The 15718-nt window shown below is 40.6% G+C and overlaps 1 protein-coding gene across 2 annotated transcripts in view; it reads right to left on the reverse strand.

Moving 5' to 3' along the window:
- The window catches only part of nfatc3a (nuclear factor of activated T cells 3a), a 181114-nt gene that overhangs the window by 99734 nt on the left and 65662 nt on the right, over window positions 1-15718 (reverse strand). For both annotated transcript variants that reach the window (XM_063066830.1, XM_063066829.1), the window contains exon 4: window positions 6472-6671. In XM_063066830.1, coding sequence (XP_062922900.1) covers window positions 6472-6671 — 200 coding nt within the window. The remainder of the gene's footprint in view (window positions 1-6471; window positions 6672-15718) is intronic.

A 15718-nucleotide genomic window follows, 5' to 3' on the forward strand; every position in this document is an offset into this window, starting at 1 on the left:
AAGATTTTGACACACACACATTATATAAATTGCAGATAATTTTAATCTGTACCTTACCTGTGGAAGGTTTTCTTTCTAACTCTAAATACCGAAATCTCCATGTGAGTTGAAAACACACTGCTAGTTATATAAAGTAAGCAACATATACAAAATGCTGGAGGAACTCAGCAAGCCACGCAGCATCTATGGAAAAAAAGTACAGTCGACATTTCGGGCCGAATCCCTTTGGCAGGACTGGAGGGAAAAAAAGCTGAGGAGTAAATTTAAAAGGTGGGGGGGGGGGAGGGAGAGAAAATCACTAGGTGTTAGGTGAAACCTGGAGGAGGAGGGATGAAGTAAAGAACTGGGAAGTTGATTGGCGGAAGAGACAGAAAGTCACGAAAGAAAGAAAAAGGGGGGAAGCACCAAAGGAAGGGGAAAATGAGGACTTTTTCAGGATGAGGCTTTTCAATTTAGAACGATGTCTTCCTTTTTCAAAAAAAAAAGGGGGCTTCCCTTTTTCAACCAATGTTGCTCTCAACTGCATTTCTTCCATTTCGTGCGCATCTGCTCTTACCCCATCTTCCCACCACACTACCAGGGATAGGGCTCCTCTTGTCCTCACCTACCACCCCACCAGCCTCCACATCCAGCATTTAATTCTTTGAAACTTCTGCCACCTCCGACAGGATCCCACCACGAAGAACATATTCACCCCCCCCCCAATTTCTGCAGGGATCATTCCCTGCACGACCCCCAAGTCCATTCATCCTTCCCCACTGATCTCCCTTCTGGTCTTTATTCTTACAAACAGAACAAGTGCTACACCTGCCCCCTCACTACTATTCAGGGCACTAAACAGTCCTTCCAGGTGAGGTGACACTTTAACGGTGAGTCTGTTAGGGTCTGTTTGGGGGTAAGGTGTTGATGTGGATAGAGAACTGGTTGGCAGACAGGAAGCAAAGAGTGGGAATAAACTTTTCAGAATGGCAGGCAGTGACTAGTGGGGTACCACAAGGCTCAATGCTGGGACCCCAGCTGTTTACAATATATATTAATGACTTAGATGAGGGAATTAAATGCAGCATCTCCAAGTTTGCAGATGACATGAAGCTGGGCGGCAGTGTTAGCTATGAGGAGGATGCTAAGAGGATGCAGGGTGACTTGGATAGGTTAGGTGAGTGGGCAAATTCATGGCAGATGCAATTTAATGTGGATAAATGTGAGGTTATCCACTTTGGTGGCAAAAACAGGAAAACAGATTATTATCTGAATGGTGGCTGATCAGGAAAAGGGGAGGTGCAACAAGACCTGGGTATCATTATACACCAGTCATTGAAAGTGGGCATGCAGTTACAGCAGGAGGTGAAAAAGGCGAATGGTGTGCTGGCATTCATAGCAAGAGGATTTGAGTACAGGAGCAGGGAGGTACTACTGCAGTTGTACAAGGCCTTGGTGAGACCACACCTGGAGTATTGTGTGCAGTTTTGGTCCCCTAATCTGAGGAAAGACATTCCTGCCATAGAGGGAGTACAAAGAAGGTTCACCAGATTGATTCCTGGGATGGCATGACTTTCATACGATGAAAGACTGGATCAACTAAGCTTATACTCATTGGAATTCAGAAGATTGAGGGGGGATCTTATTGAAACATATAAAATCCTAAAGGGATTGGACAGGCTAGATGCAGGAAGATTGTTCCCGATGTTGGGGAAGTCCAGTACGAGGGTTCACAGTTTGAGGATCAAGGGGAAGCCTTTTAGGACCGAGATTAGGAAAAATTTCTTCACACAGAGAGTGGTGAATCCGTGGAATTCTCTGCCACAGGAAACAGTTGAGGCCAGTTCATTGGCTATAGTTAAGAGGGAGTTAGATACGGCCCCTGTGGCTAAAGGGATTAGGGGGTATGGAGGGAAGGCTGGTACAGAGTTCTGAGTTGGATGATCAGCCATGATCGTACTGAATGGCGGTGCAGGATCGAAGGACAGAATGGCCTACTCCTGCACCTATTTTCTATGTTTCTATGTCATTTACTGTGTTTGGTGCTCCCAGTGGGGCCTCCTGTATATCAATGAGACCAAACGTAGATTGGGAGACTGCTTTGCCAAGCAGCTACACTCCATCCACCAGAACAAGTGGGATCTCCCCATGGTCACCCATTTTAGTTCCACTTGCCGTTCCGATACGTCCACCAATGGCCTCCTCCACTGCCGTGATGAGGCCACACTTAGGTTGAAGGAACAACACCTTATATTTGTTTGGGTAGCCTCCAACCTGATGGCACGAACATTGACTTCTCAAAATCCCAGTAATGCAACTTGCCCTCCCCTTCACCATTTCCCATTCCATTTTCCTTCTCTTGCTTTATCTCGTTGCCTGCCCTTCGCCTCTCGCTGGTGCTCCCTCTTTTTTCTTTCTTCCATGGTCTTCTGTCTCTTTCACCAATCAACTTCCTGGTTCTTTCTTTCATCCCTCTCCCTCCTGGTTTCACCTATCGTCTGGCGTTTCTTTCTCCCGTCCCCCCACCTTTCAAATCTACTCCGCAGTTTTTTTTCTCTCCAGTCCTGCCGAAGGGTCTTGGCCAACTGTGCTTTTTTCCCCACAGATGCTGTCTGGCCTGCTGAGGTCCTCCAGCATTTTGTGTGTTGCACGGATTTCCAGCAATGCAGATTTTCTCATTAGCTATATGAAGTGGTTCTTTAAAATGCCTCAAGCACTGTCAGTAATCATTTTCCCTATCACCTGATCTGACTTATCTTCATCGACTATTGTGTCTAACGTCTTACTCCTTCCTGTAGCTGCGCTTAAAAACTATCAACCTTCCACCCTGCCCACAGTTCTGAGAAAGGTTTTTTATGTTAGCTATATACGTGGAGTCCAGTGTACAGTAGTGGCACAAGATTACATTTCAATCAAATTTATGAACATCCTGTTAATGCTAACTGTATATACAATGAATAGTGATTGAAATGTAAAAAATTAAGTCATATGTAATTTTATGCTACCGTACTGCAATTCAAATGTGGTTCTTCAACAGTGCAATAGAACAATAAGTGCAGTAACTAGTGTATATCCAGTGACAAGAAGCATCTTTTTTTTAATACCATTTCTTGTTTTTATTACAAGAACCATTAAACTGGTAAATATCTATGCCCTACCCTTTATGGCACATTGGCCCTCATAAATCAAAGCACTGAGTACAAGAGATGAGATGTTATGTTGAAGTTGTACAAAACACTGATGAGGGCTAATTTGGAGTGTTGTGTGCACTTGTGCTCACCTACCTACAGGAAAGATGTAAATAAGGTTGAAAGAGTACAGAGAAAGTTTACAAGGATGCTCCTGGGTCTGGAGGACATCAGTTATAAAGTGAAAAGTTTAAGGGGAACATGAGGAGAAACTTCTTCAGAGGGTTGTGAGAGTGCAGAACGAGCTGCCAGCACAAGTGGTGCATACAATCTCAATTTCAACATTTAAGCGAAGTTTGGATAGGTACGTGGCTGGTAAGGGTATGGAGGGCTATGAGCCCGGTAAGGTCGATAGGAGTAGGCAGCTTAAATGATTCAGCATGGAGTAGATGGGCCAAAGGGCCTGTTTCTGTGCTGTACTTTTCTGAGACCTCTCTATGCAGAAGGGGCACTTAAAACTGCATCTGACATTCAAATTTTATAGTGCTTTGAAACAAGGGTAATATTCTAACCACAGAGTCTCCAAAGGGGTCAAATACATCTGAGAATAAATCTAAAGACAGACTTTTCCCTGCCTTGCCTGATTCAAAAATTTCAACTAGTCAACAATGCTGCCTATTTGTATCCAGGTTAATTTTAAATGCTTCTGGCAACTATACAGAGTCACCAAGAGCTAAGTTAACCTCCCAACCTGGTAAGCAAAGATCAATCCTCCACTTTGCAGCAGCATTAATGTATTCATATTCTTGACAGTTAGCCACACTTTGTTCCCACACAAATTAAATACATATAATTATATAAGCATTAGCTAATATTTTTCTGAGTGGAGGGCTCCACCCCCTACAATTAGATCCTTACTACACCACACATTTAAAATTAACCTGATCTGGTCCTGATGAAGGGTCTCTTCCCATTTCTTTATTCTCCTCCATAAATGCTGCCTGACCTGCTGAGTTCTTCCAGCATTTTGTGTGTTAACCTGGTTTGGTTGTGTAATGCTGAGTTTACTAGTGTAAATGGCCACAAGAACTTGTACCAAGGTGATTACTATCACTATCATATTTTGATTGTACATCGAGGATCTCAGGTAATAGAGACCATAATTTCAAAGCTTCTAAGTGGCCCGAATCATTAGAAAAATATTGAATAGGAAGGAGAACAACAGAAGGTATACTTACTGCCAAAAATCGCAATCACATGAGTTAATATTTAATGCAGTGAAGTACAAAATGAGGCATTTGGGAAGCAAAATGAGGATTGAAAATATAAACTAAATGAAATAATCATAATGAGGAAGATAAAATTGAAACCAGGGAAGGTGGGGAGATGCGGGGGGGGCGGGGGGCGGTGTTGAATAGTCACGTACAGGATTCATTGAAATGTTCAAGACTCTTAGCTTTACCCACCAGAGGTGTGGGAGATGCTAGGATAGTAAGTGTTTTGGATGTGGAAATTTCTTCACTTCTTCAAATTACCAGTGAAGGAAAACAAGAATGCTTGAGAGAGACACTCAAATGTCAACTGGACTATGTTCTTAATTTCTGATATCCACAGAATGTTGTTTAGAACTAGAAAGATGCATACATTTCTTTTAAATACAAAAGGAAAATATACAACTCCATGCCATTCAAGATTCTTTGCAAGGAACTAATATCAGAATTGAGAGAGATCTCTTTGTGGCATATTATTCAGATTGCATTGAGGGCAACAACGGCAAAGGCAAACAGCCATACTAATATAAATGTTGTTGTTCAGTATACGTGCAGAAGCAGCCCAGTAGAATCTACTTAGTTTTCAGCTCGCAAAATGAAAACATGTTAAGTCACTTCCAAAATGCAAAACATCTTTTAAGTTGTTAGAAGTACAAATTGGATGTACATGATAAAAATCATACATGTCAAAAGTACTGTTCTAGCTTGCTTAATATGGAGAAGTTAGACAAAAATGTCTATGGTCTAAGATTTCATTCAAAGCAAACAACTTGCAATGTTGGGAAATTCCTCAATTATTAAAGTCACTATGTAGTCAGTTTACATTTAAAATGCAATCCAAATCTATGAGACACAAAATCCTACTAAAATGTCAATCACATAATCATCCATTTATGCCAGATCTTTCATACACTTCATGTACATTGACTAATTTGTTGAAAGCTTGCTTTGGATTGACTTTATTTAGCACAACAGAGAACAAGCTCTCTCTAATAAAAATATTTTAACAACACCCAAAAATTAGAAATAAGACGACATCTGCTTTCTTACTAAGCGAATACTCCATTTCAAGTTCCCACAACAGCTGTATCTTCAAGCATTCATTAAATTGAAAATATGCTCAACTTTCTCTTAAAGTTGTGCCTTAACAGGCAATTGCTGAAGTCACTATCTTTATTCTAAATTAGGAGCCATTCACTGAAGCATTTCTTACTTTCAAGGTCGATTGAGGGGAGCAAAGAAATAAAATTTTTCAAAGTTAAAGCATAATAAAAACAAAGGGAAGCTACCGCTACAATATGAATATTAGCTACCATTTATAACTGCACAAATGACCAAATCTAAGACTGTCGTGATCTCTCATTATTGTTGGTGATGAGCCCCACCGCTGTCATGTCATTCGCGAATATGACAATGTGAATACTCAGGTGTTTGGCTGTGCAGTCCTGTGTGAGCAGCATGCACGTTAGTGGACTTAATACACAGCCCTGGCGGGAACCAGTGTTAAGGATGATCGGAAGGGAGGAGCAGTTGTGCATCCTGACTATCTGAAATCCGTTTGTTAGGAAGTCGAACACCCACTTGCACGGTGGTGTACTCAAAACTGTTCAGTGCATCAGCACATCCCTCCACCACTACTACTTTATCATTTCCTGTCACTCACTTTATGAACAGACACTCCTGTGCCTAGCATCACTTTATATAGATACAATCAATCTATGTATGCAAGCTATCTTATGTATTTATATTTATGTTTTTTTTATTCTCGTGCTCTTTATCTTATTGTATTTATTTCTGGCTGCATCGGATCTGGAGTTACAATTATATCATTCTCCTTTACACTTGTATATTGCAAATGACATTAAACAATCTTAATCAACCTTGAAATCTTATCCTGACATATTGAAGCTATCTCATTTAAATAAATATATGCATCTTTCTCCTTCCTGTATAAACACTATCAGAAACTTTCTTCATAAATTCAAATTACATATTAAAGTTCCATCAGATTTCAGGTGATTTTACCTTTCATTTATACAAAGATTTAAAGAAGAAAGACAAAAATAATTCCACTGAGAGACTTGGATAAGTACCTTGCAGTCATATTGTTTTCAGGTAGAAGAGGAATTTCAAGAACCTTTGTGCTGGTAACTATAATCTCCTGACTAGCAGTGGCGACAGTCTTCCCAGTGATCCTGTGCACCTGGTAGAATGCATGTGGTCTTAAATAGCGATCATCAGCAGTTCCAATGAACATTTGCAAGTTGATTGGCTTTTCATTGTAACCTTGAAGCTGTGAAAACAAAACGTTTAAAGAAGCAAAAAATTGCAGATTTGCTCAAGTGAAAGCTAATAGGCTCCAAAAGAACAAATTATTTTCTCCAGTGAGCTGCAAATTATTTTCAAAATTGCCCTTTTTTCTTAAACTACTCCTTTCAGCAGTACAGTAAGTTAGTGCAATTAACTTCATCTTAATATCTTTATTTCCTTGATTTTCCTTCCAACAACATAAATTTATCACAAAATACAGCAATGGAACATCAGAAACACTAACATAAACCACATATATAATGCAGCTAAAGTAATCTATCAGCAATTAATACATTGTTTACATATTAGCTGTCAACCAAGCTCACAGGTATAGTTTTAAAAAATAGATTACTTTGTTTGAAAAACCTGAATTTTTTAGTATCAAACATTCAAACGTGAAATTGTTCAAGTACAAACTGCATTGTGTTCTGCCCTAACACATTTCTGACTTTTATTGGTATGATGTAATATTGCAACGATATGAAAAACATAAAAAATACCATATTGGAAATTAAGTTTCTATTACACTTCAATCCATCTTGTCCACCTTTTAAATAAATTGTGCAATTAATACTGTTAATTCAGTTCTGCTGAAGAACAACAATATTGTTTTTAATAGTGCTTCATTCAATACTGTGTTCCAGATTTTGACGACAGCTACAGCTACCGGAGACCCAAGGAACTAAAAGATGCTGAGGATCTCAGCAGGTTGAGCAGCATCTGCTGGGAAGGATTGTCAATGTTTTGGGTCGAAACTTGAGTTCTGATGCAGGCACTGTAGCTTTTGGAGTTAATAATATTCAAAGGAACACAAGTCGAGAAGCATTAAGAAAAATAAAGCATATAAAGTGCATCAGTATTTCTAGTAATTTCCCTTGCACCCTCCTGTCCAAAAGATTCACCTCCTTCTGCCAGACCAAACATAACAGGACTGCACACTTGGAATGATCAAATCAGAACACATTCACTCCATCAATTTCACTAGTACACCAGAAAGCTTTTTTTTGCAACATAACATTCTAATTAGAAAACTGTGTTAATTTTAAACCTTCTCCTCGACAACTGGAAAACAAGTATGATAACTCGGGATTTAAAAGCAATTCAAATAGGTTTAAATAACATTATAAAGTGTTAAAATACCAGAAGTTAATTAAAAGTATAAAGTATAACCAAGATAAAGAACCCAGTTGTTTTAATCAAGGTTGGCAACCCCATCCAAATGTTCACTATTTATACCAACAGTGAAGTGGGAAGTCAGATTCGCCAGAATCTGAACTCTGGATCATCACCGATTACCATGCTTTGAATTTAGAAGTGCAAAAACACACTGGTTCTGTATGAAACAAGGACATTTCTGCTCAATCTGTTACAGTGAATCTTTGAACTCCAGGTGAGTGATGCCTACCTCTAAACTATAAAGTGTATCTCTAGGCAGTAAAAATTCAAAATCCTACCTAAAAATGTTACGTTAAACCTCAACCACATAGAAACAAGTTCCTACTGCAGTATGACAATTTTCCCAGTTCAATGTTATCTCAATTATCTACCCTCAATAAAATTAATTCAAAACTGCTACTGTCCCATGCTGCAACAAATTCTGCTATGAACAGCAGTGGGAGTTACACTGTAAATACTCTAGTTACGCACAGTTACTGAAGTGCGATAATTTAACCACAATGAAATTCTGCAAAACAAATTATTTAAAATTTGTAAACTAAATCAATAATTTCATCTGAAATTAATTTAGAAATGTAGTCCACCCTGCAGTTTTAGAAAATGGTTTTTAACTTTATTATGAGTTGACCAAACAAAAAGCCGAAAGAGGAAGGATTAATAGCTATACTATAGTAGTGTTTCAACGGGAAGAACCCTCCTGACCATAGCTGGCATACAGTTCAAGTCAAGTCACTTTTTATTGTCATTTCGACCACAACTGCTGGTACAGTACACAGTAAAAATGAGACGTTTTTCAGGACCATGGTGCTACATGAACAATACAAAAACTACACTGAACTACGCAAAACAACACAAAACTACACCAGACTACAGACCTACCCAAGATTGCATAAAGTGCACAAAACAGTGCAGGCATTACAATAAATAATAAACAAGACAATAGGCACAGTAGAGGACAGTAGGTTGGTGTCAATCCAGGCTCTGGGTGTTGAGGAGTCTGATGGCTTGGGGGAAGAAACTGTTACATAGTCTGGTCGTGACAGCCCGAATACTTCGTTGCCTTTTGCCAGATGGCAGGAGGGAGAAGAGTTTGTATGAGGGGTGCGTGGGGTCCTTCATAATGCTGTTTGCTTTACGGATGCAGCGTGTGGTGTAAGTATCTGTAATGGCAGGAAGAGAGACCCCAATGATCTTCTCAGCTGACCTCACTATCCGCTGCAGGGTCTTGCAATCCGAGATGGTGCAATTTCCCAACCAGGCAGTGATGCAGCTGCTCAGGATGCTCTCCATACAACCTCTGTAGAATGTGGTGAGGATGGGAAGTGGGAGATGAACTTTTCATAGCCTTCGCAGAAAGTAGAGACACTGCTGGGCTTTCTTTGCTATGGAGCTGGTGCTGAGGGACCAGGTGAGATTCTCCGCCAGGTGAACACCAAGAAATTGTACCAACCCTGAACATCCATGGACCCATGGAAATCCAAGCCTTACTGAATCACAGATACTGATGCATGACACATTGCAGATAAAATCACCCAACAGCCAAATCTTACTGGGATTCTCTCCCATCACATTAGACATAGTGTAGGACAGGTGATCCTAATCATTTCAATCAAGTTTCTTAGCACTAAAGGCAAAGTTCCTCCCCCCGTATTATTTTACTTTGCTTTTACTACTTCAAAATGTTTAATTACATTTTAATTAATATTAAATTATATATAGTTTCAATAATTTTGCAAGTCATTGTTAACCCAAACACACTGAATGCATTAAAAGTAGCAAATCTGAACTGGAGAGGCAAATCTTCTGCATCCTCCAACCCCATCCTTCCACAACTGTTCCAAACTGTGAAAATGCCGCCATCTGCAACCCCTGCATAACCCCTATGAAGCACTTTCCTAGCAGAACAAAACTAAATAAAGTTGCTGTCATTTCTAGAGTTAAATTTATTCTTGTGCATTATGATAACACAGGCCGGCTGGTAGCGCAATGGCATCAGCGCCGGACTCCGAAGCGAAGGCTCTCGAGTTCGAATCCAAGTCGGGCCACCCCTCGAGCACGCTTTCCATCCGTGCCGGGTTGAGTGTCAAGCTAGCCACTCGGCCTCATTTAAAAAAAAAAGGGTCAAGTCAGGAATGCTCATATCGTGACCTGGTTTTTCCGAAAGGAGACCAATCCTGACACCACGTGCCAGACAAAGAATGGCTGACTGGCTGGTGCCACACGCTAAAAAAAACTAATTACACAGAATGCCAAGTTTTGTTTTCTTAAAACAGAGATAAATTATTCAAAAGGTGTAGAAAAATTGCAATTTGTAATGATCTGCCAACAGCAGACAACATTTTTTGCCCTATAATTGTTTATGATGTATTTTTAGTGGATTGAGCGGTAGGTTCAGCATTTTAAATTAAGAAAATCTCAATTTCCCCATTAAGGGACTACAAAAACTAGTCTGCAAACAAACGCACACACCTTTGCATTTTCAACTTCATTGCAGTAGCTCGAAACTGGAAATTTTCTGATTATTGAAAATATACCAAGCAGTCGCGCTGTATATATTTCCATAGCGTAAACTGGAAATTGAAGTTAACAGCACATACCCAGACAATGCCTCGACTCTTACATGACTCTATTACTCGCATGTGTCTTTTCCAATTGTTATCATCCATACATTAATAAAACAGGTGATCTCACTGTTGTTGGTAGAACTTTGCTTTGTGCAAATTGGCTCTTAGGTCATCCAAACACGTACCAGGTAAGTTAACTGGTCATTGGAAATTGTCCCATGATTGGGTTAGGGTTAAATTGGTGTCATCGGGGATGCTGGGGCAGCACGGTTTGAAGGACTAGAAGAATTTCATCTGGCAGCACAACAGTGATGACATTTCAAAGAATCAAACTCCAAAGCTCTGGTATTTCCTAAAGTTAACAAAATGAGCTATACCAATGTGTTCTTACCTTGACCTGCTCCAATTCAAAGTCAATTTTTGATTAACTCAACAGTTCAACAATTTATGTTGATTAATAATAATGATGTTCTTTCAGCACAATGAACAATGAAATGCAATAAAACATTCAGGCATCTACTAATCACAAACAAGCGAAAATCTGCAGATGCTGGAAATCCGAGCAACACACACAAAATGTTGGAGGAACTCAACAGGTCAGAAAGCATCTACGGAAAGGAATAAATATTTGATGTTTCGGGCTGAGACCTTTCATCAGGACTGAAAAGGAAAGGGGAAGAATCCAGAATAAGAAAGTGTGGAGAGGGCAAGAAGTACAAGCTGGAAGGTGATATGTAGAAGGAAAAGGACTGAAGAAGGAATCTGATACGAGATAGGGTGGACATTGGGAGAAAATGAAAGAGGGGCACAACAGAGCGGTGATAATAGTTTACATATAAATAAATAATTGCTTATTTGCATATTTTAAGCTTTGAATGATGTTCAAAAATGCATCGAGAGATAGACATAGAAAATGTGAATTTAAAAAAAATCCTCACAGAACTAAACTAAGAAAAACAGTAAACTTGTACCAAAAGCACAAACACGAGGAAATCTGCAGATGCTGGAATTTCAAGCAACACACATAAAAGTTGCTGGTGAACGCAGCAGGCCAGGCCAGCTCTCTATGTGTCTTATCAAAAACACACACTGCTAGAGAGGGATGGTTGCACAGTCAGAACAAATGTAACAAAGTAATATGATGGATAATGCAGCAGATCTCTTACTGGGAGGGAAGAATATCCCGAGCAACTGGGCAGAAATGGCTGTAAATGAGATGGCTGGAACTAGGACATTCAAAGTATCAAGGATTGGGAAGGTAACTGGAAAGTGATTAATAGTCAAATGGGGAGGGGGAGGGGGAGGGGGGGACAGAAAAAGAGAGAAAATGGGGGAGAGAGAGAATGGGGAAGAGAGAGAGAGCAGAGGAAACAGAGAGAACTGGGAAGAGAGGGAGAATGGGGGAGAGAGAGAGAGAGAACGGGGTGAGAGAGAGAGAACAGGGAGAGAGAGAGAGAACGGGAAAAGAGAGAGAGAGAACGGAGAAAGAGAGAGAGAACGGAGAGAGAGAGAGAAGGGGGAAAGAGAGAGAGAGAAGGGGGAAAGAGAGAGAGAAGGGGGAAAGAGAGAGAGAGAAGGGGGAAAGAGAGAGAGAACAGAGGAAACAGAGAGAGAGAAAACAGAGGAAAGACAGAGCGAGATAGAACGGGGAAGAGAGAGAATGGGGAAAAGAGAGAACGGGGAAAAGAGAGACAGAATGGGGGAAAGAGAGAGAGAACGGGGAAAGAGAGAGAGAACGGGGAAAGAGAGAGAGAACGGGGGAAACGGAGAGTGAGAACGGGGGAAACGGAGAGTGAGAACGGGGGAAACGGAGAGTGAGAACGGGGGAAACGGAGAGTGAGAACGGGGGAAACAGAGAGAAAGAGAGAGAGAGAGAAAACAGGGAAAGAGAGAGAGAATGAGGAATATGAGAGAGAGAGTGAGAGAGAGAGAGAGAGAGACAGAGAGACAGAGAGAGAACGAGCTGGAGAGAGAGAGAGAGAAAAGAACCAGATATTGAAATAGAAAGTAGAACATTAGATACTTAAGCCTAAATGTAAAGTAGCAGATGAGTTTAAAACAAGCTGACAAGACACTTGAGGTAAATGGTTTTAGTTGTTACTGAAACATGGCTTGGTGATGGGCCTGGAATATGCAAAACCTTAGGAGTTATTGGCGTTGCACTCGCACTTTCGGCAATACTCACTATTTTCATTACACTTTTGAGTTGCTCCTCAGAGATGGTGGAAAACCTTAGTGAATCATGAGGTAAACCACTCACTCCATGATACACACTTGTGTTTCTGGTCAGGGTATTTATGTAGCTGGTCCAGTCTCTGCTCAGTAGTGACCCTAAGGACACTGATGATAGGATGCTGTTTCAGTGATGATAACGTTATTGAAGATCAAGAGTTTGAAAGTAATTCCCATTTCCCCACTACTATTGGGCACGTGTTGTTTAATGTGCTGAGGAGCTGCAAACAGAAATGAATATTGTGCATTCATCAGTCAAAATCCCCCGTTTGGGCTTTCTGACAGAAGGAAGATAATTGGTAATGCATCTGAAGATGCTTAGGTCTTGGAATATACCCATTATAAATTCCAAGAGTGTTGTCCAGGGGCTGGGTTAACTGACCTCCAACAATCACAATCACCTTGACTTGTGCGATGTACGACTCGAGCCACTGGAATGTTCTCCTTTGATGCAGCACCTGTTGCTACACTCAGTCAAATGTTGCCTTAACAATAGGGTCACAGAAGCCTCACCTCTGGATTGCAATTCTCCGATCCAACATGAATAATGGTACTCAGCAGTCCTAGCAAAACCCAAAATAGGGTGCTTTCTAATGGGTTACTGGTGAGGAAGTGATCTGTGAAAGCACTGTTAACTACAACTTCCCCTACTTTGCTGATCATTGAGAGTAGAATCATTGGGAAACAATTAACTGGATTGGATTTGTCCTGCTTTTTGGAAACGAGACATACTTAAGCAATTTTACATAATATCAGGTTGATGACAGTGATGTCCTTATATCAGAACAGCTTGGCTAGGAGGTGCAAAGAGTTCTGGAGAATAGGTCTTTCATAACTCCAGCTATTTTTCCAGTCTTCATGTAAAAAGAAGTGCCATTAAGCCATAGAACACTATAGAATAGAAACATGCCCTTCAGCCCATCTAGTCCATGCTGCCTAGTCCTATCGACATGCATCTGGACCATAGCCCTCCACCATACTCCCATCCAAAATTTCTCATAAATGTTGGATCAAACCCACATCCACCACTTCCTTGGCAGCTTGTTCCACACTCTCATCACTGAGTGAAGAAGATCTCCCTTATGTTCCCCATAAACATTTCACCTTTCACCCTTAACCTATAACTCTAGTTCTCATCTCACCCAATCTTAGAGAAAAAAAAGCTTGCATTTACCCTATCTATATCCCTTGTAGTTTTACGTACCTCTATTAAATCCCTTCTCATTTTGCTATGCTCTGGGAAATAAGGTCCTAACTGATTCAGCCATTCCCTGTGACTCAGATCCTCACGTCCTAGCAATATCCTTGTAAATTTTCTCTACATTCTTTCAATCTTATTGACATCTTCCCTGTAGTTAGATGACCAGAACTGCACACAATACGCAAAATTTGGCTTCAGCAATATCTTGTACAACTTCAACTTTTAAGGTCCCAACTCTTGTACTCAATATTTTGATTAATTACAAAAGCTTTCTCTAAGACCTTACCCACAGTACCTGTGATGCTACTTTCAAGGAATTTATAAATCTGTATTCCCTTATTCCTCTGTTCAACAAATTTCTCAATGCCCTGCAGTGCACCATGCAAGTCCTACCCTGGTTTGTCCTCCCAAAGTGCAATACTGCACACTTTTCTGCATTAAATTCTATCTGCAATGCTTCAGCCCGTTTTCCAGCTCGTCCAGATCCTGCGTGCAAGCTTTGATAAGACTTCCTTGCTGTCCACTACACCCAATCTTGGTGTCATCCACGAATTTGCTGATCCAGATTGTTGATACAAATAACAAATAACCAACGGACCCAGCACCCTTTCCCTACACATCACTAGTCACAGGCCTTCAATCAAAGAGGAAACCATCTACTACCATTTTCTGGCTTTTCCACAAAGCCAATGTCTAATCCCACTTACTACCTGATCTGTAATACCGAGCAACTGAACATTTTTAGCAATCTCCCATGCGGGACCTTATCAAAACCTTACTAAAGTCCATGTAAGACAATATCCACTGCTTTGTCTTTGTCAATTTTCCTAGCAATTTCCTCAAAAAAAAACTGTACAACAATGGTTGGACACGACCTGCCATGCCATGCACAAAGCCATGTTGACGATCTCTAATCAGCCCCCCGTCTATCCAAATACTTATATAATCCAGTCCCTTAGAATACCCTCCCAGAACTTTCCCACTACTGATGCCAAGCTCACCAGCCTATAATTTCCTGTCTTATTCTTAAGCAATAGAAGAATGTTAACTGTCCTTCAATCCTCTGGCACCTCACCCATGGCTAAGGACAGTTTAAATATCACTGCTAGGGACTCTGCAATTTTCACACTAGCCCACTAACCTCGCACGGGGTCCAGTGGAACACCTCATCAGGTCCTGGGGGTGTATCCACCTTAATTTGCCTTAAGACAGCAAGCACCTTCTCCTGTGTAATATGTATATGGTCCATGGGTTCAGTGCTGTTTTGCCTCACCTCTATAGATCATGCATCTCCCAAGTAAATACAGATGCAAAATGCCATTCAAGATCTCCTACATCTCTTTTGGTTCCATGTATACATAGCCCACTCTGATCTTCCAGAGGACCAATTTTAGCCCTTGCTATCCTATTGTTCTTATTATATCTGCAGAAGCCTTTGGGATTAGCCTTTACCTTGTCTGCTAGACCAAACTCTTGCCTTCTTTTAGCCCTCCTGATTTTCCTCCAAATGTTCTCTTTCATTTCTTATACTTAAGTACCTCATTTGCTCCTTCCTACCTATACCTGCTGTGCACCTTCTCCTTTTCCTTAACCAGTGCCAAAATTTCTCTTGAAAGATTCCCTAAACCTATTATGCTTGCCTTTTATTCTGACAGGCACATACAAGTTTTATACTCGCAAAATTTCACTTCTTATTTCTCAGTTCAATTTATACAGTTTCAGTGGATGAGCTTTCCTGTCTGAGCAATGCCATGAATTCTCCCTATTAGTAATGCAAACCTTAGCCCTGTAATCTTTCCTGCTCTATCATATCCAAATAATGAAACCTTGGAATATTGAGCTACTAGTCCTACCTCA

This window comes from Mobula hypostoma, chromosome 14 (genome assembly GCF_963921235.1).
Source record: "Mobula hypostoma chromosome 14, sMobHyp1.1, whole genome shotgun sequence".
Lineage (NCBI taxonomy): Eukaryota > Metazoa > Chordata > Chondrichthyes > Myliobatiformes > Myliobatidae > Mobula > Mobula hypostoma.